This window comes from Strix uralensis, chromosome 3 (assembly GCF_047716275.1).
Source record: "Strix uralensis isolate ZFMK-TIS-50842 chromosome 3, bStrUra1, whole genome shotgun sequence".
Lineage (NCBI taxonomy): Eukaryota > Metazoa > Chordata > Aves > Strigiformes > Strigidae > Strix > Strix uralensis.
In genome coordinates, this window is record NC_133974.1 from 92,720,144 (window position 1) to 92,748,124 (window position 27,981).

The following is a 27,981-nucleotide window of genomic DNA, read 5'->3' on the forward strand; positions in this document are numbered from 1 at the left end:
TAATGCATTTTCAATTGTTTTGTCTTTTTCCATATTAGTGGCTTTATCAATTAATGGCAGCACAATTGGATAAGCTGCTAAAAATTTCTTGACCAAACAAACTAGCAATACCTTTCCTTCTGTTCATGTACAGAGCAGATTGCTGGGGTTAGTTCTAGACATTTTTACTTTGCCTTTCCTAAGAGTGAGCTCACTGTATTTTCAGGGAAGAGTTTTGTCAGCTGAGGTTGTGTAGCTCGGCATGCATTTAAAGATGAACTTACCGGAACATTGAGGTGAAGGCCGGCTTTTGTTTTCAGCAGTTGAAAATCTCATTTGTTTGGTCAAATGATAGGTCTTCATTATTATGGGTGGTAGTAGTCTCTTTTATTTCTTCTGTGTTCTTTTCTCTCCTGTTTTTGAAAATAAAATCTTGTAAATATACCTGGCATTTCCCATACACTTATGCAAACATTTCCCATTCATAGTATTTCCTTTCCTACTCTTCTCTGAAAGTATTCATAATACTGAGTACAAGTCAAATGGAAATGGATCTCTGTGGCTGAAAGAGTAGTCTAAAGAAAGAGTTAATCTCTGGTAGATTATTCCAACACACAAACTCTAGCTTTTTTAAATAGTATTTATATCTTCCTGTCCTCTCTAGAGGACAACTTCAAGATAGTACCACTCATTAACAAAGGAATATTTTCTTTTTTTTTTTAATTAGTCTTTATTGTTATACTGTAACATAATGGAGGATGATCCATTTTAATAAGTGATGCAGGAACTTGCAGGAGGTTGCACAGAAGGCGCAAATTCTCTTATTCCAGAAGTCTTGGGCACAGAGATGATTGTCCCCATCAAACGTGGTGCTCAGTTAAACTGGTTAATAAATTTACCACATAGCTATTTGCACTCTAAGGCACTTTCAATATACAGTTGAGTGCAAGGGGTTACCTTTCATTTAACATAGACTCAGGGAGGCTGTTAGGCTTGAATGTTTCTCCTCAGCCTGCGCTTTGCATGTTTACCAAAAACCCATCTTGGTATTTAAACAACCAACTATTCTGTAGAAAATATACTGAAGTGATAAAGGTTCTGTTTTGCATATGCACAGGGGCTCTGCCATCTTGGCCAAGTGAAATAATTAGATGCTTAAGGCAGAATGAGGTTTGTAAGTAGTCTTCTTTCTGTTCCCCGAGGACATGATCTTCTAGGTGTGCTCACACATATGGAAAGTTTGCCATAAAGCACAAGAACCGCATGTCCTTTCATTTCAGTAACAATGCTGGTAACCCCTGCTGACAGTTAGAACAGAAGACCCAAGTCTTGGCCTTTTTCCATCTGCTGAAGTAATGGTTTAAAAACACCCCACAACTTCATTATCTAATTTTGAATTTCCACATTGATTTCTACAGCATGTGCAATGAAATGGCAGGTTTCCATCTTATTTTCAAGTCCCATCTTATTCTAAAATACTAGTGACATTTATGGGCTGAAAGGGGTAACGCTCAGACTGAAGACCATTTCAAGGTGGCTGCTTGCCCACTCTTCTGCCAAAAATAGTGAAATCACTATTCCCTCCTCCAGTGCAGGGATGATGAAAGCCAGATTAACTTCCTTAAAAGTCCTGCCTCATGTTCTTACGGTAGCGATGCCTGTCCTTTCATCTCTGTGGAGTGCCTGCACTTGAGACCCTTAACATGAGGTGGTAGGCAAGTTTTGGGTTTATTTTTACTTTTTCAAGAATGGTTTTGTCTGCAGAATGTTTAAATCTTGTAATTTTTTTCTCTACAGAAAATATTTTTCTTATTTTCTTGGCTAAGTGGAAGATTAATTTTACACTTCTAGCTTACCTTTAATACTAGATTTATTTCATTACATCTACCTCAAATAGAAGTTACTAGTCCTTTTTATCTTACTAAATGTCATAGTAAAGACTTGTATTAATAAGAAGGGTTTATTTTATCCCCGGACCAGTCAAAAAACTTTATTCTCATGCAGTCTCTGAATGCCTTTCTTTATATGTATCTTTCTGCATGTATTTTTTTTTACATCTTTCTTTTACATATGCCTTTCCTTATGTATTTATTGGATAATATAGAGCAATCCTGTAGCTTTACACTGATGCTTCCTTACACTTGTTTTCTAGATTTGGGTACAAACATGATTTGCTTATAACTTTATGCTTTAATTATATTTCTTCATATTTTGTTGGTTTTAAAGAACTGATGTTGGATAAAACCAGCAGTCTCTGAGAGGAGAGATTCTTAAAAGTTATGGTGGGGTTGGATCCCATGGCAGTATGGACTTCCTCTGCAGTACTCTGTTCACATCCTTTCTACACTAATGCCTACTGTGCCATTCTTTTTTAAACAAACAAACAAAATTAATATAGAATTTTGTATTTTTAGTTTTCATTAATTATTCTTACTTGATGTATTCCCCAGCCCCCATGTTAGATGGCTCTGTAGCCTCCAAGAAGCATCCCTTCATTACCTGACCACCTTTTTAAGGTCACTGGAGCACTATTTAATGGCAGACAGTGATTCCATTATCAGGGACTAGAATGTGGCATGAAGATAGTGATATCTCCAAAACTGGGGACCATATTTGGAGACCATGGTTTTAGTAGTCACTTCCTGCTTTAAAAGCTCAGTTTGATTTTTATGTGTGTTATAACATTTGAGTTTCTTTTCCCTGTCCTTTTGAAATACAGGAAATTGTGTTGTTTACTCAACTGTTACTCAACAGCCTAATGAAATAATGCCTGGTGCTTTTTTTGGCAAAGTTTTTTTTTTTTTGGATCTGTGAATAAATTTGTGGCAAGTTTTTAAGTGTTCTTTGACTTTACTTGTAAACAAAGCTTTTCTGAAAATACTTAACTTCACCAAAATCAAATATTCTTTAAAAATAAGCAAACCTGAAATAGTTAAGAGCAATGGTCTCTGCTCCCTTGAGCCACATTACTGCACTAACTCCAGATGACCGACCAACTAACTTGAGCAATGTGTTTTGCTTCTGTAATTGAACACAGTTTTCCTTTTATATTGCAGTTAAGTGATTATTTTTTTTCCCAGTTTCCTAGAAGACACTTATATCAATGCCAAGACAGACCAAGGTTCTTAGCCCATTACTTTATCACCAATTGTGGACAATAACAGATGCCTATGGGAGAATATAGGGATGGGGCTGACACACAGGTAGTGCCCTGGTATTGCTAGTATGTGGTCAAGGGTGGTATCTCCTCATTTATTAGCCCTTGATAGCCTGTTCATACATGAATTTACCCAGTTACTTTTGAACCTGTAACTATTTATTGCCCAGCATTTAGTGCTGAGCTTTTCCAAAGTTTAAGTGATGTGTTGTGTAGCATCAGTTGTTTTACAAGTGGCACTATTTATTCTAATGGTGCGCCTATTCCTTTGAATATATTGGTCAGTCCAATTCTATTCACTTTTTTACCACTCATAATTTTAAAAAACCTTTATGATACACTTAGTCATTGAGGCTGCAAAGTCTTAGTTTATTTCATTTTAGATAGTACAGCAGCTCACTCTGTACCTTGGGTTGTTTAGTTGCCTTTCTCTTGTCCCTTTTCCAGTTCTGTCTCCTTGAGAAAGAGGGAAAATGCATATGGTGTTGAAGTGGTACTAATGATTGAATGCAGTCTCATTAAGTAATTTCTAATTTCTTCTCACCTTTCCTAACATCCGATTTGATTTTTTTTTTTCTTTTAACTGCTAATGTGCTCAGTGCTGACATCAGAAGAGCAAAATTTTAAGGCTGTATTTGAACAATAATAATAACCAACTTGGAGCCTGACACTATGTGTTGAATTCAGACGCCCACCCTTCTTGCTTTGTTTTACTGCTCTGACATAGGATTTGTAACTCATGACCTGTAAGGGGACTTAACTCCTCTTTCCCCTGCTTCATTATACAAGGGGACTAGTTTTTTCTGATGCCATTTTTTCTGATACTCAAAATGGTACTGTGAAAATGCTTCTGTTATTCCTATAAAGAAAAATGAAGAAAAAGTCAGGGTAATTAAATTGTTATGACAGTATTTAGAAAGCTTTTGTTTTATTTTTACCCAAAGGCTGATGTTTTCTTAAAGAGATCTGATTTTGAAATACTCTGTAGGCAATCTGTTTTTTCTATCAAAACAGAGCAGAACACAGGGTGTTAATTAGGCCTATTATAAAAGAGGCTTGCCCTGGGTTGATTCTGAAACAGAAAATCAAGAAGCAGCAGAGCATGACGTATTTGGAACTGACACTATTGCCTGCAGCGTGGACTGCATTTGTAGATCATATGTTTGCAAAGATGCAGTAAAGGAGGGCTGAGGAAAGGCTCTGGTTTTAAAATATTTAGCAAAAAAACATGTGGCCCTATTGGAAAGACAGCATGTTTCACTCATGCTTGGCAGTATCTGTGGCCACAAGACTGTGTCTGAAGGTTTTAATTAAAAATACAAAATGAGTGTTTCCTTTGTGTGGCTTTTTTGAACAGCGGTGTTTGTAGCTACTGAGAGTCTTTAATATGATAATGAGATGCTGAAGTCTTTAATTTAATCATGGCTATGGGTTTTAGGTTTGTGAATAACATACTGAGGCATTAAAAATATCTCCTCAGTAATTACTAAGCTTGTTTTAGAAATGGTGTAAAATTGGCAGAACTTTAAGATCTATTTTTAAATTATTGAGAGGTAAAAAAATGTAAAATAAAATAAAAAATAAAAATGTAGTGACAGGTATGTGTGGTACTGCAGTCATGATCTTAACATTGGACTTAAACTTTTGAGTAAGTAGCATGGTAATGAGAATGGTCTCATCACTTTAAGAATCTGAAAGTAAAATAAGACAATGTTCTTTAAACTTTATTGCTATAAAAGAAAAAATAGGTGTCTTGGAATACAAAGGTACTGGGTTTTTTTGCAGGGGAGGTTTGAATACACTGTAGTAAATTTTGAACATTTGTGCATGATGTGAATAGAACAGTTTTATAATATAGCTGCTCTACGTAACCGTCAGTGGTTTTCTTCTGCATTACTTAAAACTGAGGCAGGCCTAGATGGCTACTTCTAGGCAAATATTTAACAAAATACAACCATTCATCTTTCCAGGAAGATATAAATTCTCATGGAAATAGGAGAAAAATAGATCCAAAACAAAATATGAAATGAGACTTGAAGGCATCTCTTGGGTCACTGGAAACTACCGCATGCAAGGTGGAGGCCTCTTGGAATGGAAGATGAGAGCGTAATTATAAAATCAGAATTCAACTTCATCTTTGATTGTAGAGGTCAATTTGTTAATTTCAAGTTTTAACCTGTTATTTTTCCCTCTTATGATCTGTTAAATATAAGCCACACTTGTAGTTACTTGCAAGAATTTTTTTGTTTACATTTACATTTCCTGGTTTTAGATAGTCATTCTTTCCAGAATGTCTTTTTCTTTTCAGTTATTTCCTTTGAATTGTCCATTCATGACCATCCCTCTCATGTTTGCAGTGGCAGATCTCTTTGAGAAAACAAATAGAAGGGCTGTAATTTGGAGTGAGTTTCCAGTGGTGCCTTGCCAGCACAGTCTTCTTTCCTTCAACAAAGGCAGAAAGTCAGTCATGTAGATTGGTCACAAGTAAGAAATTGCACATAAGAAGAAATATCCATACATTTGTGGGCCTCTAAAATAACTGAAAGAATTCCTTAAATGATGCAAGTCTGTAAATGAGAAATAATGTACAGTAGATTGAGAGCATTATATACACAGCTTTCTTGTAGCACAGAAGCAAGGAGAGCATGCATCTGGCAATATGATATATTTAAAACTGGTGGAGGTGTTTGGCTTTTTTCCTCAAGTGTTTGTTTTGTTTTATTTTACATCAAGTTTGTAAGCTCCTTTGGGGTAGGAATTCCTAGTTTGGTCATAGTGAGAATCACAGTGAGAAGGCCTTCACATTAGATGCAACTAAAGCTGAACTTTTCATCATCTTCTTACAAACTATTCTTCTCTAATTGTTTCTTTTATCTGCTGTAAAATGTGAAGATTGGGGGTATAATCTGCTATATTAATAGTTTCCTTTATTTTAAAATAAATTTGCATATTCTTTGTGGTATGTTTTAAATATCCTTTGCAATGGAAATAAGTTTTATAATCTTATTCATAGCCAGTTAAGTTGTACTGAGGATGTTAAATGAATTGCAAAAAAAATTTATTGCTCTTCAGTACTATCTATTTAATGGGCCATTAGGCCTGGCTATTCTTTGTTTGAATATTGTATAATATTAAAAGAAAGCAAAGGAGCATTAGACTCAGTTGGGCCATTATCTTCTTACAGATATGTATGCAATTGAAGGTGATGCCTTGATCCTATGAAACTACCTGCCCTCATATGCTTTTTCATTATATTAAAGTTGTAATTGCATATGGGTAGTCTTAGGTCTTTGTAAGAAATAGATCTACGTTGGTGATGAATAAATAGACGTGTGGAAAGTCATTGAAATGTTTTGAAGTCACACACGCAATCTTTGAATGTTAATCAGTTGTTTCCCAGGAATAAGTAGGCTGTGTCTAGAAGTTTTCAAAAATGTGATCAGTACCTTAATATCTCATGACCTTTAGGCATTTATGAAAGCCTGCAGTTTTGAAAAGACAGGATGTTCAGCAGTTTCTGAAAGTCAAGACTTCTTAAAATAACTTGTCAGACTCCTCTTCCCTCCACCACCACCCCAAATCAGACTTCTTACTATTAGCATGTGAGGGAGATCTGGTTTTATGAAATGTCTGGTTTATACCTATTTTAGCCTTTAGTGTCTTTCTACATTGCAAATACTGTGGTACGAGGCTCACTGAATTGTAGTGGTTCCACTAAAACTTGACCTTTATTTACCCAAAGGAATGGGAGGGAGGGACAAGACCTTGTCCCACTAAACCATGAGATGTTTTCCAGATGTTTGCCATCCCTGCCTATCTTAGTAAATGGCAGTGACATTTCTGAGACTTCTGCTTTTCACAAATGCAGAATTACGAGACACTTTTTTGACGTGAACTGTGAGTATATATGCGTGCTGCCTATTGTCCAGAACAGTTACAGCGAACTTGCTTGCTAATTATCAAGGATAATAAGACATTGGCCTGGTTTTTGGACATATCCACTCATCCTTCTGGTACTCATAATTCCTGCAATTAATAAAACAAAGGTGGTAATAAGGATGCTGCTGTTACTATCCTTTAAATCAGCTGTCTGTGGTAGCACTGGGATTATCAACCTTCAAGAGCACTGCTGTCATGGTCTTGCCACCCACCCCGTGGTGGTGTTGCCCTGCTGTTCTCTGTCACCTCCCGGCCCCACTCCCTCACCCTGGGCTGTCACAGCTGCCTCCCGGCTGCTGGCAAGGGGACATTTTACAGGTCTCTCGCAGCTGGCTGCTCATGCTCCAGGTTCAGCAGCAGTTTTATCTTGTGCTCTGCTTCGTGCTCTGCTGCTTGAACTGGTTAACTACTGGTATAGCCAAAAGGTGAGATGCGGTGTATTTGCTGAATGCAAGTTGAGAAGCACTTTAGGAGGCTCGCAGGGGAAGTCAGGTGGTGCAAAAGCCCTGTTCCAGACACTGATTTTAGAGCCTTCTCTGAGACAACACTGTTGTCGCCAGGCAGCCCTGTCCTGCCAGCCCTGTTTAAGGCAGACAAGGAAGCAGGATAAAAACTGAGTGCAAATCCCTGCTCTGAGTCTAGTAATAAAATAATATTTACTTCTCTTTTGATGTAAGTATGTGGCATACAGTAGTCATTTGAAGAAATGCTCAGGAAACCTAGCAAATGTTCAGATAGGTGCTCTCGGGCAGCACTTCTGTTTGAGAGTCAGCAAGGGGGAGCTTCTGAACTGGTGTCTGGTACTGGGGGTTGGACCTTCCTCAACAATTCACTGCCCCACAGAATCAGGGAGCACCGACAGCACAGAAATGGACACATGTGAAAGACCCCCAGTTTGTGTCTAGCAGCCAGGATGGTCCAGGTGCACTCAGCGCAGGAGTCAGAGCACCAAACCGAGCTGTTTGGAAAAGAAGAGTCATTTTTTAATAACGTTTTTGACTTTGGGATATCAGAGAATCCTGGATAATATATACATCTGTCAGTCTTACAAAGCCAAGAATTTTAATCTCCTGTTTTCATTTTCTTGGGAATGCTGTGTATTTGCAGTTTGCTGTGCTTATGTGCATGCCCATATCAATTAAATGCTGTTAGTGCCTTCTTATACAACTGAAGTACCCATGTAAAAAAAATTCTGACATATTTAAGATGTGCTAATGCTATTCAAATTATAGCTCTGCTATAAGCAAAAGTATTTGTTTCTATTTTGTGATGTGTTGAATTTTCTTTCCTACACAAGAAGCTACCTCATTTAATTCGAGTAAAATGTTATGCTACACCTGCATTTCTGAATTCAGTCAGGCAGAAAGAAGATGGGTAGATTCCCAAGGAATAGCACACTTTGAAGAAAACTTCTAGTACTTGTTCTTCATTAAAGTTCATATTTGCTTAAAATCCAAATTTCTGTTGTCTTATTTGGTAAAATGCCTGTATGTGAGGATGATAGTCCAAAGATTCCATTGCTTCTATTTGATGGAAATAGGATTCATTAATTTGCAGATTTGTATTTTATATTTTTATTTGTGTTTTTAGTCTTTTGATTCAGTTACTTTAAAGGACTTTGTTACAGGATCTAAATTTTTTTTTTTTTTTTACAAAGCTGAATCATTTATATTTCTGAAATACTCTCCCCAAATATATACATAATAATACATAAAGGGAAGACACCTATCGTAAATCCCAACCAACTAAATATGCTGCAGACACTAAAAGCAGTAAAGGTGATGATGCATTTTGAGTAGTACAGCCTGAACACTGAGGTTCTAGTTTGAACACTGCTGGACTTGCAAAGCCTCTGACAGTCCAGAAGGGTGCTGTTAGGACATCTGGAGATGCAACTGGCCGCACCAGGAGGAGACAGACAGTTTAGCAAACAGTAGATCTGGGCCAGGGGGGTATTTTACAAAGGAGTATCTTGTAGTCCTAGTGGTTTAAACATAGTGTCTTAAAAATTGAGCATTATTCAATTTGGAATATCTAATTACATGTAAATATAGATATTTTAAAAATGCTCAAGTCTTCTTAACCTATTTCAGAAAGCACAGCTGTATCTGCAGAAAACATATACTGTGGTCAGTTTGGCAATCTCAACTGAAAGCAAAGTAGGCACAAGGAGTAGATGAACTGCCAAGTAAAGGTAATAAATAGTAATTTGCCAATTTTGAGTTCTTTAGAGAAAGTTTTTCTGGTACTTATCCAGATATCCAGTCCTGATAAACATATTTAGGATTCAGATTGGGGATGCGGGGCGAGGAGTCTGGCATTTTGGACAGACACTTGCATGGATCATAATCCTTAGTAAGTATAATAAAGGCCTTGGACAAAAATAGTGTAAGACACATAATGATGTCAAGAAATTTGAGTTTCAAAGAGTTTAACATTAAGGTAAAAGAAATTGGTAGTTGTCCCCTAAAAGATTGTTTCATTTGAAACCAAGTGAATGTATTTCATTTGTTTCACATGGGAACAATTGCAAAGCAGTGCAAGAGAGCTGAATCTGCTAAAACCAGAAATTCTCTCCTATCTTTCTGGAAAACATTCCCATTTTAAAGTTATGTCAGTTCAGTTTCTCTCCTGACAGTAATTTTGAATTTAACTATCCATTTGGCAAAGAAAAGGGCAAGCAAACATTGAAGGATTTGAAATTATATATTCTGACCTCAGGAAAATCTAATGGTTAAAATAAATAAATAAAAGCTTTCCAGAAGTGAAATGCTGTGGTTATCTAAGCGGTTGTATCTCTCCTTCACTCGCTATCTTCATAATAAACAACTATTGATTAAATTGAGGAGCTGCTTGATCCTTAACACTTCAGGTGGGAGGTGGTTTCTGATGAGGGCTACACTATGGGGCTTTATGGTCTCCTTTTCTCCCTGTCTTTTGCCCTGCTCTCACACACACACCACTTTTTCTTCTTTTTTTTTTTTTTAAATTCACACATCATCAGATCGGTGGTTATTTTAAGGCCATTTTACACACTGTGGGGATTTTTCTGTGGGCAATCGTTCAATAGAGGCTGAGCATAAGGAATGGAGATATATATAAAAATATATAAAATATAAGAATTGACAAATAATTGAAACTAGTTTTCTTAATGCCAATGTTTAAATTCAATGGAGTTTGCTTTAAATATGTGGAATATTTTGACACAGGATATTTTTAGAGCCATCATACAAGGCCTGACAGACCAGTGCTTCATTTCAGTAAATTTTCTTCCTGTTCCAACACAACAGAACTTCACCCAGTTGAGAGTTTTTGCCATTGTAATAGCTTCAAAAGATGAATAGCAAGCTGTTGATCAAAGAACTCTTAGTAGAGATAAATCCAGCTTTAAACCTGGATAAACCAGCTGGTTAAATTTTGCTTGGCAATTTATACTGTCCCATCATGCTGTACTTAGAGCTAAGGGTTTGGTGACAAGAGATGAGAATTTGTGATCTGTTTTAGCTTGGAAGGTGAGATGTGCTAAATGAAATGTTAAAGGGTTCTGTGCTTTGTTCTGTCCTAATGCAAGTTGTCAGGGACTCTTTGTTTGTTGGGGGGGTTTTGCTGGAAAAAGCGTAATTTATTTTCTCATAAACTCAGTCATTTGTAAATTCTTTGAACTAGAGCGATTTTTTTTCTGCAGTTAGGTTATAAATAGCATGTCCTAGGGCCAGAGGAAGCAGCTGTGTTAAAGTATCTGCGTATTGCTATGTTTTCATGATTTCTATTAATGATACAAAGTCAGTTGAAATAACATCCATTACATATTTGTCCAAGCAAGTGGAAATGAAAAACAAAGTGGTGCTAGAGAATCCATTGGAATTGCGTGTCTGCCTGTCTTTCGTAGTCAGAGGACCTGATATCTATATTCTACCCACAGTTACTTCTACAATACGTATACATCACACTGGGCAGCCCTAAGACAGTGAGGTTTGCCTACCTAATATATATTCTTATTCATCTTTACTATTTTGTGGTTCATATGTATGCAGATAAAATTTGCATCTTCTTCAGAGCCTTTGCATGCTCTGAAGAATACATAATGGTTTTTAAAATGATGCTTTCTCCATGAAAAGGAGCAAAGCTAGACTTCTTAGTAGATAATTTCATTTATTTCATGACCATAAATATTCCTGCAATAATGCAGACAAATTTTCCCAATGGAGGAGATAACTATAAATAAAGTGGGTGATATGAAAGTCTTTCTTTATTAATGTTTAAGCTATTAGAATCAGCAAATGCTACCCTGCTTCACCATAGGTTACAATTTTTCCTCCACAGATACTTGTTTGCGATTGCTGTTGGCATACAACTTGAGCCAGGATTGTATATTAAGCTACTAGCATGTGGTAATCCTGTTCTGTACCTTGTTAGCACCTCTGTCCTCTTGTGGTTTTTGCTAACCTTTGTTTTCCAGGTACCTTATGCAATTTTTTCTGGACAAGTCCATTAAAACACAAATTATAAATGGCTTTTTAAAAATACTGTCTTTTATCATGAAATATTGATATTTTAATAATTATTAAAATCTATCTTTTCTATTTAAAACATCTGTATTAAGCGTGGAAGGGTCTTCAGTTTTAGCAAGTTTTGTAAACTGTTTTTCTCTCTTAGTTTTGGATATGGCCCGACATGTTCCCCTTTACCGAGCTCTGCTAGAATTACTCCGTGCTATTGCATCCTGCACATCGATGGTACCATTACTGCTTCCTCTGTCGGGAGAAAGTAGTGAAGAGGAGGAAGAACAGTTGGAGTCACAAGCTTCTGTTGGGACTTTGCTGGCTAAAATGAAGACCTGTGTAGACACTTATACCAATCGACTGAGGTAATCATTTTTATCATCCCTCACTTTCATTTAAACTGTATTTTATACTTACATATTATGAATATAGAAGTGAAAGAAGATTCAGTTCTGTATATTTATCTGAATGGGTGCTGCAGTCCAGAGTGAAAACATAGCATCTATCTGATCTAGGTTTATGTTTATATGTATATATTTTGGTTTACTGTACTGTTTACAAGAAGGGGTTTTTTGTATGGCACCAAGAAGCTGGTAGGTTTGCATACTCTTGTCACTTCATTGGTAACTACCTGCTCACTGATCAGAAAGAGGATTGTTGCTCAAGAATCTAGGAGCTTCACATCTTTCTTAAATTTCTTTCTCTCTTCAGTGAGGTGAATCTTTATTTTGCAGGACTCTGCATTTCCTGCTCTCAGTCTGAAGGCAGGAGCATTCCTTGGGAAGAAGCAGAATTCCTCCTCCTTGAAGAATCCCATTCTGTAAAGAGTGGGACTGGGGAGGACCAAACCAAATGGTAGTTTTTGCAAGAGAAGTCCTAACTATCTTCTATATGCTTCTGTGCTGCTTTACCCATTCAGTGAGGACTGGGTTCCTCAGTGGATTCTCTGTTGGAGGCTAACTGGTTAGGAGAGGAAGGAGCCCTTTGGCTTCTGTCAGGAAGAATAAGTTTCAGGAGGCAAAAGATTTGGGAGTCACTGTTTGTGATAAGAACCCTAACTATAGAGAGATGGTTGAAAATTTTTGACTAATGGTATCTGTGGGTGCTATATATGAAAAACATGTTTCTATACGTTGGTGATTTTATGACAGCTAGTTTGTCCATTAGCACAGGCATCCAAGGGGAGCCGCTATGCTGAAGATGATGTGAAATTACAAACGAATGCCGTGGAGCCATCCATGCCAGACTTCAGGGTCTTCCAGCCTCCTCTGAGAAAACTCTGTGTTTGACAGTTCTTGTCAAACACTTGCAGTCTGGCAGAGCAATTAGCAAACAAATGGAAAAGCGTCTGAATATCCCATCTCAGCTGTAATGCCATCGGGCTGTGTGAGCGTTGCAATAGGATGCTATCTGAGCTTGTTCTCACACCTTCCAGAATTCAGCAGACTTTTTAAGGAAACACATACAGACAAACCATGAGTGACAGTTTCTTTCAGTAACCATAGACCAGCCTCTAGGTAACTCCCTTTGTAAAATGGTTATAAAGGCAATAATAAAGATAGATTCACTTCCAGGCCCAGACTAATTGTTAGATGGTTTTCTTCCTTGATGATTTTGGTGTGGTCCACAGTTACAAGACAGTTTTGCTCTGTCAAACCTGGTATTATTGTCCTATTTATCCCTCCAGCTGGTTGGGCCATAGATATTGGAGAAGAATAAGATGTAGACTAGCACTCTTTTTCCTGTTCTACTCAGTAACAACCAGTACCCATACTGCTAAATCAGTTTTCCCTCTAAATATTCTCCTTTGACAAAGAACAACTGCACATTCTGGATAAATACAATGCAGCTTTGTATTATTTTAACAGGCTAAACTACTTACTTCTACCTTGCTGATGTTTCTTTTGCCATTTCTGACTGTTCCAAAGGTCAAATCATCTTCTCAGAGCACTGCTGAGTGATTCACACAGTGTTACTTCATGGTTGCTTTTACCATCAATTCTCACACTGTAAAACTTCTGGCTTCTTTTCTTCAGAAATGCTGCTATCACTGAGATCTGACTGTCATCTTCTGTGAAATGTTGCTCTTTTGTTATGGCCCACAGGGCAGGGTACAAGTCAGAGGACCTGGTGTTTAGTCATTTGACTGATTAAGTCAGTGCTGCATGTGGTTGCTGTTGGAAGGGACAGTCACCAGACCAGCACGCACAGAAGGAGCCCCAGCATGCCTCCCCGTACCTCCTGCTCTGGGAGGTGCTGTAGCTGGTACAGATTTCACAACCAACTTTCCATCTCTGTTTCTGTATGTGTTCAACCATTCTAGTTTCCAGAACCAAGGATTTGCGGGGTTTTAATGGCTGAATCATCTTTTTCTGCCCTGACGGAGGAATTTGGAAAAGCAAATGCTACAATACAAATTTTAATTTCTTTCTTTTAATAATTTTCTGCTTCCAGCAATTAATTGGTTTCTTGATTCTGTTTATTTGCTTTCAATTTAAAGATGACTTGTTAGGAAATAATACCTGTCCTTCCCCACAAAATTTAGCGCTGTCACTAAGCATATGCTGAAACATCATGAAAAGAAGATAAATACAGTGTCAGGAAAAGGGGTGTGTAGAATGTTCTTCCTCCCACTGTAAACTGTGAATATTTACCAACCAATATCTGGGAGATTTTCTGAGTAGGAATCCTATTATTGGGAATTCCTTCTAGTAACTGCTGATGGACTGGACTTTACCCATGAATTCCCTTAATCCTTCTTGACTGAGGTTGCCAGTCTTGCATATCAAGCATGTAGTGTACCTGTGGTGGGATATTTTTTTTTTTTTTTGCTGACTTAATGCAAAAGAAAGAGAATTAGGAAGGACAAATAACAGTTCTTTATGTTAAATACTCATCTAAAAATGTCAGGTTTTGTTTGCTGGCAGTATTATGGGGATCATAGTATATGTAATTGTCTTAAAATAGAAAAGAAAATATATTTGACTTCTGTGTAATCCATTTCCAGAATAGATATTTCCAGTATGTATAAAATTGTTCACCACAATCACTTTCTTTTTACTAATGTGGTCATCTCTTAGCCTCAGATTTAATGGACATGGAAACCTGTATCTTCTCATGTCACTTCCCAGGGTTGAATTCTAAAAAGTTTCTTTGTGAAAATGGCACATGATTACTACTCATAAGCTCTCTTTAATTTGATAAAATAAAATGCAGTATGACTAGTTCTTCAGTGTCAGCTTAGGATCTGAAAACAAAGTTCTAGAAGTGCAATTGGTGTTATTTTCATAATTGATGAATTTTAAAAAACTTCCATGGTTGGTTTCAGTTACATTATCTGTACAATTTTCTTGTATTACTTTGATATATCAGCACAAAAAGAAATCTTGGTCTTTCACTGGTTGGTTGAAGCATAATACTGTTTGTCTTTAAAGCGGCATATAGACATGGATGAAAATGCCAACAGCCTGAACAGCCCGGAATCACTGGGGTGGAAGGTTGTAATTCTCAGCATTTTAGTTGAACGTGTGCCAACAATATAAGTAAGTGTTGGCATGAACTTCTTAAATAGGATAATCTGCTGCCCCTTTTAGGTCACATGCCAGAACAACAACATAATTATGGGATCTACTTTCAAAGACAAAACTTTCCTTTATCTGAACAGCAGTAGTTCTTGCATGTCTACCAAATGTCATCTCCATGTTGGAGCATGAGTGTCCAGTTGAATCCAGAATTTAAGGGGAACAGTTTGGGTTTGGGACTCCAATTAGCATTTGATTTCATTTACTTTCAAGGGCATAATATTCTGTTAGAAAATTGGGAAATTTCTGGATAGTGAAGAAGACATTAAGTATGAGATGATTCTCATGATTGCTTGTTGGACTGCTAAGGAGTCAAAAGCCATCACTAATGTGAGAGTGGTTGGGCTGTGTAATGGGTTGCCACTAGGGCCGAGTTTGAGACATTTGTTTGCTATGAGGGCAGAGCCCTCTGCTGCAGAGAACTGCTGCTGTATAGCAAAGCAGGCTCGGCTGAACCACCATCTGCTAGGTGAGCTTCATGGCAAATTGTTCAGTTTGGCAAAGTAAGCTGATGGCTTATTTGTGTTGTGTGCAGTATAGCAAGCCTATGTCTAAAATTCCTAATTATGCTTTCATTTCCACATCACCCTGGCCAAGCCCATGATAACTGCTTGAGGGAGGTCTGAATTCTGTCATCTTCACACTTCTATTGCTTGTCACCCTGCTACTAAGGGTCAGTCCTGCATAGTTCTGAGGTTGTCTGAATGTATCAGGCCCTGCCTATCAAATTGTTGTTATGACCTAGATGTTTCTCTGTTGCATGGGGATGCTAGGATACAACCAGGTAGGCCTGAGGCATTTTCCTTGCTATGGCTTTTCATTGTCTTCACTGTTATTTTGCAGAACTTCTATGTGAAAGGGTGCATTTTGCAAAAAAAGATTTTTCTTTATAATCGGGTCCCAAGAATTGAGGCCTAATTTGTTTTAATTTATTCTTCTTTAAAAGACAAAACAACTGTCAGTTTCTTTTGCTGCGCTCTCAAGCTCATGTTGGGAGCTGCTGGTTGGCTGCAGGGAGCAGTCCTGCAGCCTTTGCTGGTTTGGAAGTCTCCAGCTGTAAATACAGTGCTCGAAGCCCCAAGGAAGGGTATGCAGAGCCATCTCAGAGGAGGTTATGAGCTTTCTCCAGTGTTTGTTTGCAAAGCCACAGTCCCTGGCTTGTTTTGCCTGATTTCAGGAGATTGGTTTAAGAATCCACGAATTACTGGGAGGAATGGGCTTCTGCTTGGTACCTGTGGAAACCTACAGAAGATGGGGGACCATGAGGGCTGAGTGGTAGCATGGTTGCAAACCTACAGCAGTTTTATTCCAAGACAGTGAGCGTCAGTATAAAACTGAGCAGAATTCTGCTATAAGCACTGTCCCTGTAGTACACAGGGGCTGAATGGTTCACTGGCTTTCTTTTGTGAGTACTTTGATAAAGGTATCATTCGGTATCATCATGTTTACCTCTAAGTATCAGGCATGGGTGAGTAAGTATTAGTATTGGCTTTAAAAATTAAAGTTGCCTTGGGAGTGTATCGTTCATTATTCATTTAGCACAGCATGAAGAGAAAGCTGTCATCTTCTAACACAAGCTAAATTAATGGCTTAAATTATTAGCATGCACACTGCTGTCTCTTCTAGCAAATATATTAGTGACTGTCATCCCTTTAAATATGAGTTGACAGGATCTTGTCTGCTTTTTCTTCAATGGTTGAAAAACTGTATGGGGAAGTTTCTAAGTCTAAATTAAATATTTGGCTCCTGCTCCACTCTGAAAATTGTGACGTTTGGCCTGTATTAAATAACCATTAAATTTTGCTTCACAAGCAGAATCTTGGTGGAAAGAAATGTACAGTATAATGCAGACATTTAAATGTTTTCTAAAAATAGAGAAAATACACAGCAAAATATTCATATGGTTATATATTTGACCATCGTGTATTATTTATGAATATTATTGGTTCTCATGTTTCTTTGGAATACCATTGAAAACCAGACAATTAGAGCTCAGGAGTTTGATAATGCTGTTCGTTTATCTGCATACATAAACTTATATGCAGGCTGCTAGAGTGCAGGGAAGGAGCTGGAGGATCTTACTGGCTTTATCACTTTAATTTTGGTATTTCATCTCCTCATTCATACATTTTTGGGCAAGTCTTGTAATTCCCTCTCTCAAGCTGGGACTCTACTTGTCGCTCTGAAACATTTGTCACACACAGCTTGGAGAGAGCTCGCTGCAGCTCTGAATCCAGTCAGGAGTGCAGCGACAGTACGGAAGTGGAGATGACACCAAGAAGGGAGGATGACGTTTTCTCAACTAATAATTTGGTTTGCCCATGATATACAAGCTCACAAATGGTAGAACGGTCACCAGGTTGCTTTTTCATGTACACACAAAGCAACACCATGTGTTTCAGATTACACTAAGAAATAGGTTTATGGACCAAGAAAAAAATCATCTTCAGTAATGCTGTAATTCTGTCCTGAGAGTGATGTTTGCACTCCCCTGAAAATCCTGTTTCTCACCTCTGAATCTGTCAGAGCCTGTTAAAGTGTTTATTACTTCAGATCCGTACAGCAGGCCACAAGGCCACAACAGGTGTACGGACACCCTAAGTGACTTCGACCTTTGTTTAGTTGGCTGTCAGTAACTCAGTATATCTGTAGGAGGTTTTAAGCATGTGGCTAACCATTTTGTCTAATGAGGCCAACACTTTAATGTTTTTCATTCTAAGACCAAGTAGAAGGAAAAAACCTGGTGATCTAAATTGTAAAACCATGTGGAAGATGAAAGACCTACAAGATAACTGTCCTGAAAATAACTTTGTAAGAATTAATTTCACTTTCAGTACCTTCACCAATCACATTTTTATTGCTTTTTACGCATCTTTCTCTTGGTTAAGCCCACTGACATTTCATTTTTAGCCAAAATTTCTCCAGGGATTTTGCAGTAAGTGGCTTAAGGATTCTACATCAACAGGAAGCAGTTCTAAATCTGTACACCTTTCTTGGGACTGGTGGCTGCTAGCATGTCTGTGATGTTAAAAGAGGTTATCACTGAGGTTTAGTTGTCTTAAATATGCATTTCTGAACCTGCTTAATAGATTATTTTAAAAATATTGGCCTGGATTTCAGCAAGGAAAAAGGCAGTGATGAGGATTTGGGGAAGTATGAATGGGAGAGGCAGCTGCTGCTTCTTTGTCTTAGACTGTTCCCCAAATGCCAAATGACACTGTTTGGCTCTGATGCTTTCCTCTTAACTCTGAGCACCTGAAAGCTCGGTATTGCTTGAAGTCAACAGCAGGCTAACATCATTTGGATTAAATCTGGAACTGGGAAAATGTACCATGCTGCAGTAATGAATTTTGTTACTAATGCACTCTAGGGATACTCTCATTTGATTAGGTACAGTATAAAGACTTTCAGTATTATTGTAATCACCTCTGCTGAATAGTTTAGAGACTCATTCTTTATGCATGATTTCAGTCTAGATTAAAATACAGAAAGGATATAGTATGGGGTAGCTGCTAAAATATGTTTGGGACATCAAAGCATTAAATTGCTTATCTTTTTTGTGTAGATAGCTTTCTGGTTTGTGCCTAGGTATGGTAGGGGGAAAGAGAACCAGTGCTGCTTGGCTATTGAACTTGTTTGGACAAGTCCATTAAAAAGGACTTTGTCCATTTCAAAAGTGGACTTTGTCCATTAAAATGGACAAGTGCTGTTAAAACAAAAAATTTACGGAAATTGCAGTAAAATTATTTGGGGCTGTTAGCGTTAAAATCTCAGTAAGTTTTGCAGGATAATAATGTAAGTTTTACTACCTCTTAGAAGCTTTTAAATATGCACATTTAGGTTACAATATTATCAAATACCATGTCTTCATTTCAACAGTTGAATATATATGCTAGTAAAGACTGGGCTGTCACAATCTAAATATTTAAATATATCTTAAATTGCTAGGCAGCTAGCTTCTATCAAAGAATGGTGTTAGTATATACTGTATTTTCACATTATTTCATTATAAAAATTAGAGGTGTTTAAATTGAAATTTTAATTTGCAATAGTGATTATAAACATCCAGTATAATACAGATGCCTTCTGTATTTGTAAGACATTTAAAATTATGTTACATTAAATAATGTTGAAATAAAAGGTTTTAACTTCTATAGCCCAGAAAAGAACTGCAGAGAGAGACAGACTTCATTTTTGACCCACTCTCTTTGTGATGCCCGGGCTGTAGTTCATAGACATGCTGTGAATTTTTACTAGAGGTTTCCTAGTGTTTTACCATTCATGTATTTTAAATAATTGCTAGTGTATTGTGTAGTAGGGAAAAGCACTTCATTACCTATTTAGGACTTGATTTTGCATGAGGATCTGCGTGGGTGGATGAAATGCACATTCATGACATGATCTTTGTTACGTTGATTCAGTAAGCTTTCCTAATACTTTTTGAAAATGTGCAAACATAAGGTCAGCATGCAGCATAACAGTCAAAAGTACTAAATAGTTGAAGCAGAAACTAGTATACTAGTTTCATTGGCTTTGTATTCTTATTTTTGCTCTTCATATCAGATTTACTTCTCTTTTGTCAAACCAAGACTGTATGTTCAGTATTGTCACAGCTGACTGCTATATTCAGTGATTAACCTGGAGATACATAGAGACACTCTATTTCAGAAGACTTGTTTTAATCTTGATCCTTTAATCCTTGGTATTTTTTCCTGTTGACAAATACATTGAGTACTGTATGACTGGTTGAAAAATGTTCCCTCGTGCTATATCCTATTTCTTTGCCCAAAACAGGTCTAAAAAAGACAAAGCTAAAGCAGGAGTAAAACCAGATACTTCTGATCAAGAACCAGAGGGACTGACACTCTTGGTACCAGACATCCAAAAGACTGCGGAGATAGTTTATGCTGCTACCACTAGTTTGCGCCAAGCAAACCAAGGTAAAATAGAAATACTTCTATAAATACGGTATGGTGTTTATTTGTAATACATTCATTAACAGATAAATTAGCTTAAAAGCAAGAAAAAGTACTTCCCTCCTGCCCCCAGCCACAGACTACGTTTTCAAAGGCAATTGGAACCTTGTGGTAGTCTTAGATGTTTTGACCAGGAAACAGAATCATTCAGCTAAGTTAGAGTACATGTCATGACTTTCAGCCCAATTATGCAGCACCTTTTTTTTCTTTTGCCTTGGCAGAAAACAACATATGTGACCTTTAACAGTAAAACCTTTGCTGGTAAAACTAAATCTTATGAATTAGATGAATCCTTAACCAGATGAATGCAGAACAAAAATCTAAATCGGGGATTGGACCCGCAGACATTCAAAAGACCATCTGGCTGTCTACTAAAGAAAACTAAAGATTAGGCAGCTTAATCAAGGGGGTGGATTTTAAAAAGGCGTGTATAATCAGCGCCTGATTTTGGAGTGTGTATCAAGAATACATGTGTGAGTGTCCATCCACACAAGTGTATGTCCTACTTATTGTTTTAAGTTAAAAAAAAAAAAAAAAAACAACACATTAGAAGAAATAATAAAAGAATATTCACAGCAGCAGCAGTCATGAATTATTTCTAAAATGAGATTATGAACTTTATTTACTGTGAGCCATTCAGGTAATGAAATATATGGTGCTAAGTAAACCAGATTTGTATACTGCGATTCCCAGTTTTGAGACCATAGAATTCAAGTTAAATAATCCCCAAATGCTTGCTGTACTTGTCTCAAAATTACATGGTTAACTACAAATAATCATCACATTTTCTATAACAGAAAAGAAGATGGCTGAATACTCCAAAAAGGCTGCTGTGAAGCCCAAGCCTTTATCTGTTTTACGGTCTCTTGAAGAAAAGTATGTGGCTGTCATGAAAAAGCTCCAGTTTGGTAGGTTGAGAAGTGTGAATATTTGTGTTTTAGAAATGAGATACTGAGGAAATATGTAATCTGTTGGATGGAATCCCTAATTATTTTTAAAAGTTACCAACTTTCTTATATATGTGACCACTGATACTTTTCACATATGGAAAATTATATAAATCTGTATTTTCAGGGTACCACCTTACGCACCCTTTGACCTAATAAGAAATGTTTTAAGCATACACTAGATGAATTCGAGGGACCAGATGAATTCAACAGTGGTGTTCATGTTTTCATTTCAGTAATGGTTTGTGAGTCTTTCAGTCCTCAAATTATATTGAAATGTTAGTAGATTTTTTTTTTAAGGCTCACATATGACTGTATATAGATGTCTGTTAATGTAGCTTTTATTTTTTTAAAAGGAATAGAATTCAGATCAAAATGTGTTTTTTAAAATGAAACTGTAATAAACTTCATTGTGTCATTTCACAGAGTGCAGTATGTTGCATTTGGAAAATGTGATGGAAATCGGTGCTTATTTTCACCATAAAGGGAACATGTTAAAAAAAAAATCATGAAGAACAAATACTATCTCATCCAAAAAGAGTTAGAAAAGTATTGCAAAAACATGTTCTATGAGTATTTTTTGAGTTGCAGTGACAGCATTTGCAATCACATTTCTTTGCTGTTGTATTTGTAAGGGATTTTCCTCCCAAATGTTTGTGGAGCATATGCCAGGAATAGGAGGTGGGGAAGTTTGTAGCAGTAGCTTTTCACGCTGGCAGCCGTGCTGCAGATTTTGTGTAGTAAGTGACTAAAGAAAACTGGCTTCGCTTTAATTTTTTTATGATTCTTTAATAAGATTGCAACCACCACACAAGTACTGCTGGCACTCTGCTTCACACTGATCCCTTTATTAGTATTATTATGTATTCATAAGTATCATTATATTCCTGGTCTGGAGTAGCTGGTAGCTTTCCAAATCAGAAATGGTGTACATTTGACAAGTTGCATATGAAAGCTTGTAAATTTGTTGCAGAAATTAATTCGACCCAGGACTGTTAATGCTTTGTTTTCTGTGATCACTGTTAACTCACAAAATACATATTTTTTGCATTAGTATAATGCAAATTAAACTTTCCTGGTTTTAATACTCAGAATCTTTATCCAAGGCTAATCTATTAACTTCACTGTTTTCCTGATGCATTAAAATTTTCTTCTCTTCTAGATACATTTGAAATGGTTTCTGAAGATGATGACGGAAAATTGGTTTTTAAAGTAAATTACCACTACATGTCTCAGGTAAAAAATGCAAGTGACGCCAACAGTGCTGCCAGAGCCCGACGTCTTGCTCAAGAAGCTGTGACTCTTTCAACCTCACTGCCTCTCTCATCTTCATCCAGCGTTTTCGTACGTTGTGATGAGGAGCGGCTTGACATTATGAAGGTAAAGAAGCAAAGTTATTTTTATTTCCCTCCCTCAGCTTGGCATATAAATGTTTAAGAAGGTGCCTTTGATCTTAAGAAAAACCAGAAGTATTCCGTGTGTATTTTAATTGCTGTCCAAACTTTAACATAAGTAGTAGTGTAAATTTTAGAGTCTGCTCCTGATTTCTCAATAATTTGGCAGGGGGCAAGGAGACTTCACCTACCCCAGGACTGCTCTGTTAGCCAAGGAGGCTTCACAGAACAAGGTTCATTCTTCTTTAGCTGTTCTGACGGGAGAAGTTTAATTTGTGGTCAAAGTGGTTATTTGCATATGACCATTTAAGTCGATTAAAAGCAGTAGGTATGGAGAAGTGCACTGAATATCTCTGGACCTGAAGTTTGAAGAAAAATTCTATTAACAGCATCCAATAGGGGGTAGAGTTTTAGCTCCGTCTGTTTTGCTTTCCATTTGTAATCTGGAGAAATGAACGTTAGCAGGGGGCTTCACTTACCCAGAGTATCAAAATGAACAGACTGACAGCCTGCATATGATTATGATGGCTAACAGTATTTTCTGGTAAGTAGCATGTGGAAATAAAATGCTTCATATAACCTACAAAAATCTCAACTGTGTGATGCACTTTTTGAAAACTGTCATCTTTTCTTTTACAATGGTAGGTTCTCATTACTGGTCCTGCAGACACCCCTTACGCAAATGGTTGCTTTGAATTTGATGTATACTTTCCACAAGACTATCCTAATTCCCCTCCGCTTGTGAATCTGGAAACAACTGGAGGCCACAGTGTGAGATTTAATCCAAACCTCTACAATGATGGCAAGGTAGGTCAGCTTTGTTCTTGTGTATAGATTAATAAGGAAGTGAAACGGATGAAACTTTTTTCCTTTTGCAATCAAATGGTCAGCCACTCCTGACGTACCAGAGGAAGCTGTTCGGTTAAAAGTGGTCTTCAGACTGAAATGAAGAGTGATTTAACAGTTTCAGATGAGAATGATCTCCTTTCTGAATCTGGAGATTTTTTTAAAGCCTTTATGAGCTGGATTGGACCAAAAATCAAGTAACTTTGACCTAGAAAAATGTTCTTTTCCACCTTCTTTGCTAAATTAACCAGGCAGAAGTCTATTTTGGCTAGCTGACATACCCTTTCCATGGACAAAGCACACTACTATCAGCTGCAACTGGATGTGTTTGCCAAGTGCCTTGTGTCTTTTTTTCAATGCAAAAGTCCTTTTTCTTGAGGGAAGATAAAGATTTTCCTTAACCTCAGTATCCTTTATAAAAGAAAATGTAACTCTAAAATATTGACTTAGTGCTAGTTTTCTCAAAAGACAGTAAAGCTTTTGGAAATAGTAAAAGTTAAAACAAATAAGATTTCCCCCTTCCCTCCCATCTCCTTGGTATGTTGTGGCTCATTCTAAAAGCTCCAAAGAACTAACAAAATGTCAAGTGCATATCAGGGAGATGCAACTTCTATTTATATTAAATATATTAATATTAAATAGCTTTTAAATATATTAATATTAAATAGCTTTTTTTCTGTGTGTAAACATTTAATCCATAGGCTAACGTTTTTCCTTTATTCCACCGTCATTTACAGGTTCCACATGCTCCCTGTTTTCACAAGCTATAATACTCCTTTCCAGTACTAGACATGGGGTTTTTTCTTAACATGGACACAGAATGTAATTCGTACTGGAGATTTTAACTCCTTTCTTCTTTGTCTAACATTAAGTCTTGGCAAATACTTGCCTCTGAATTTCTTCTGGTTATTTTGTTTCTTTGTGTTCCCTATCTTTGATTGTTTCATTTTGTGATAAGGTTCAAGAACTCCATAGACTTCCCTAAAGTCCAGATCAGTCATAAAAGTTAAGGAATATTTTGAATTCCTTGATAGTCTATGTGACAGAAACCACCTTTCACATGCTTAAGCAGAATGATTGTCTTTAAAAACCACAACAATAAGTGTTAGAAGGGTATTTAAAGAGGAAAGTAAAGAATCAAACAGTATTCATCATTCATTTATTTTTGAGCCACTAGAATCTGGGTTTTCCGTGAAGAAAAGTAATATACCTTGCCTTGTTCATTTATTAACATGCTGTTCTTGCTTATCCACATTATTTTTATCTGCTTTCATTTCCAATCAGTTTCATAGGAAACAAATATGTCTTTTAAATGCAGTTATATAAAAGTTTGTCAGAAAAAAATTAAATGCTAACATTCTGTTCTGCCCAAGCAGAACAATTTTATCATATTTGTCTGTGATATTAATAATGTCACCTTTTCAGGTGTGTTTAAGCATACTTAACACATGGCATGGGAGGCCAGAAGAGAAATGGAATCCCCAAACATCAAGTTTTTTGCAGGTGAGCATTTCTTCTTTCTCTTCAGTAGATGTCATTTAGGAGTAGTAATTGGTCGGTCAGTCCTAAGGATTCTTTTTCTAGTGCTTTTAAACAAGAATTTTCTTCCTCAAGCATAAATAAGACAAAAGTCCTGAAAACATCCTTGGAACACTAGAAAAGAAACACTGTAGAGTAGACAAGTTCTTCAAAGTGTTCTTTCCAACCAATATTTCTATTTGCCTTGTCTTGAAGAATGGCAGTTCATGTGTGCAGCTTATTCCTGCACTGCCTGGACTTTGCTTGGATGATTTCAAATATTTTATTTAAAAAAAAAAAAAAAAGACTGGAGGATGGCATCACCTTCTGGAACTCACATAATGTCTCTATCACAAGGTATTTATGGTGAAGACAAAGGAGGCTCCATGTTGTGAAAGCAAAGTACGCTAGTGCGAAGTGTAAAGGTACTCCTCCAGAGTCTGCAAGTAAGCTGAATAGAGGAATAAAGCTGGAGGGAGTTTAAGTGTAGGATTACTGTGTTCAGTAACAATTAGTGTTAAATTAAACTGGAATTTATTGGGACATACAGTCATTATAATTTTCAGCTTTACGTCATAGAAACACACTGACTAATAAGCACATACATTAAATAAAAGTAAAGCTTGCAGTGCCTTATTTCCTATGGCACTTCCTGAATTTATTCCTTCCTTGGAGTAATTAATACATAGCACAAGGTATATTTTCCATTCCAAATCCTAAAAGACTACAGTTTCTGTTTCAGCATAGTAGAATTACAACCCTGGCCTTCAGCAGAATAGATTTCAGTTTGTTCGGGAATTGGCCTTGGAGAGCTGGTTGATCAGTCTCCTAGAAGGTCAAGAACGGTCTGTTCCAGTGTGTGAAAGTCAAGTAAGAGTGGCAGAAAGCCAGGATGGGTAAACAAGGAACCCTGCCTAAGCTCAACTGCAAAAAGAAAGTACACAACAGGTAGAAGGAGGGGATGGGCTACTTGTGAGAAATAAAAAGATATCAGCCAAACATTCAGGAGAGAAATCAGGAAAACTAAAGCTCAGCTGGTGTTGAAAATGGCGAGGGATATAAAGAGCAGCAAGAAGGGCTTCTTATGAGTATGTTGGCAGTAAAAGAACACATTTTCCTTAGGCCTTCCTGCTGCTCAGTGGGGCAGCGAACCTACTAACAAGGACATAGAAAAGGCAGAGGTCATCTCTGCCTCACTCATTAGGGATAAGGTTTGACTTCCCATGTCCCTGAGCCCTCACTCGGAAGGTCTGTGACAATGTGGAATTACCCATAGCAGAGAAAACGGTATTCAAGCAGATTGGACCCACATGTTTGTGGAGCCAAACCTCATGCATCGGAGGTGCCAAGGGAGCCAGCTGATGTCACTGCAAAGCCACTAGCTCTTGTCTTTGAAAGGTCAGAAGACTCAAGGGAGCTTCCTGGCCACTCTTACATGCAGCTTCAGGACAGGCAAGAAGGAGGATCTGGGGACCTGCAAGCTGGTCAGCAACAGCCGAGTCCTTGGGAAGATTATGGAGCAGATCCTCCTGGAAGCTATCTTCAAGTACATGAAAGACAAGAAAGTGATTGAGCACAGGCAATGTGGATTTACTGGGGGCAAGCAGCGCCGAACCTGCTTGCAGGGAGAGCAGTGGATGTAGCTTACTTGGACTTCAGCAAGACCTCTGCCTTCTCCCTTAGTACCTCTGTAGCCAAACTGGTGAGATGTGCATTATAAGTGGGCGGAAAAGTGGCTGGACCAATGGCAAAGAGATCTTACTGCTGTCTTCAGTACCTAAATGGGGAAGGTACAGCAAAGATGGAGCCAGACACCTCTTCGAGATGCAGAGCACTAGGACAAGTACCAATTGACACAGGATGAGACACAGGAAATTTTGATTAAATATTAGGAAAAACTTTTTCACTTTGAGCGTAATCAAACACTGGGACAGGTGTCCAAGAGAGATTGTGGAATTTCCATTCTTGGAGATATTAATGTTCCCTCTCCCTTCACGGATCAATTACAATTTGGAGATCTAAGTTGTGGTTCCTTACATAGTGTAACTCTCCCGAGATACTTCTTAAGAGATGAACTGAAATTCTGGATTGTAACTATAAAATCAGTGTAGAAAGGTGCAAGTATTAGGAAGTCTTATTTTAACTAAACTCCTTTTTCTTAGATTAAATTGTTAGGTTTGGTTGTTAGAATTCTCTTGCAGCATTTAAGTTTCAAATTTAAAAGTTTTTTAGGCTTTCATTTTGAAAATGGTAAGAAAGCTGTTGGAAAAAGTCCCATGTCCCCCCCTCCATTCTGGGAGAAAAACACTTTTATAGCTATTAAATGGGAAACAGCTGTAGGACTAAATAAATTGCTTGGAAAGAATTAAGCACTACATGTTTTTTCTGGCACAGAGATTAAACTATTCTCAGACCACCCAAAATACTTCAGAAATTCTGTAACCCAAATGAAACTGGAAGATCAGTGTAGAGTTTCTCATTCATTCCAATTATAATTCAAAGTAACAAGTGGTTATTACAGCCAAGAAAGTACAGTGCTGCATAGTGTAAAATTTCTCTACCATAGCTATTAAAAAAAAAAAGTATCTAAAATAAAAAATTAAAAAAAGCAAAACTCAACTACTTCCAGACACATGTAAAGGCCACAGGTCACCAAAACACCTTAGGTACCTGAAGCACTGTACTTTGGCTTAGCATATTTGCATTAAGATTTGGCCTTTTTTAGTGTCATAAGTGACCATTGGCTTGCTGGAACCTGATTTGTGAGGCACATTCTTTATATTTTAATATATTTAACCATATTTTAATTTGCAAGTGTAACACAAAATAGCCATTGCTGCTTCTAGTTGACTGCATGGCAGGCACAGGGGGACAATGTGATAGTGCCTGTGATACCATGTAACAGCAGCTGACTGGAGCACCTGCCTGAGAAACAGAAAAGCTTATTTCCCTTCTCAGCCCAACGGGTGATGCTAGTTCACATTTCCCACTGCACAGCCCTGTCCATCAGGATAAAGGCTTAGCTGCTCTAGATTGCCCTCCTGTGCTATGGTTAAAGCACAGCAACTACACCACTACAAACGGAAAGTGTCGTGACACCAAAAAGATAAGGGTGTGTTTCTCTGAGGTGATGGTGGGACTG

The 27,981-nt window shown here is 37.4% G+C and overlaps 1 protein-coding gene across 6 annotated transcripts in view; it reads left to right on the forward strand.

Moving 5' to 3' along the window:
* BIRC6 (baculoviral IAP repeat containing 6) overlaps window positions 1-27,981 on the forward strand; it is a 186,514-nt gene that overhangs the window by 150,971 nt on the left and 7,562 nt on the right. For all 6 annotated transcript variants that reach the window (XM_074863354.1, XM_074863359.1, XM_074863355.1 and 3 more), the window contains 6 exons: window positions 11,732-11,942; window positions 19,953-20,098; window positions 20,932-21,042; window positions 22,244-22,461; window positions 23,121-23,282; window positions 24,747-24,824. In XM_074863354.1, coding sequence (XP_074719455.1) covers window positions 11,732-11,942; window positions 19,953-20,098; window positions 20,932-21,042; window positions 22,244-22,461; window positions 23,121-23,282; window positions 24,747-24,824 — 926 coding nt within the window. The remainder of the gene's footprint in view (window positions 1-11,731; window positions 11,943-19,952; window positions 20,099-20,931; window positions 21,043-22,243; window positions 22,462-23,120; window positions 23,283-24,746; window positions 24,825-27,981) is intronic.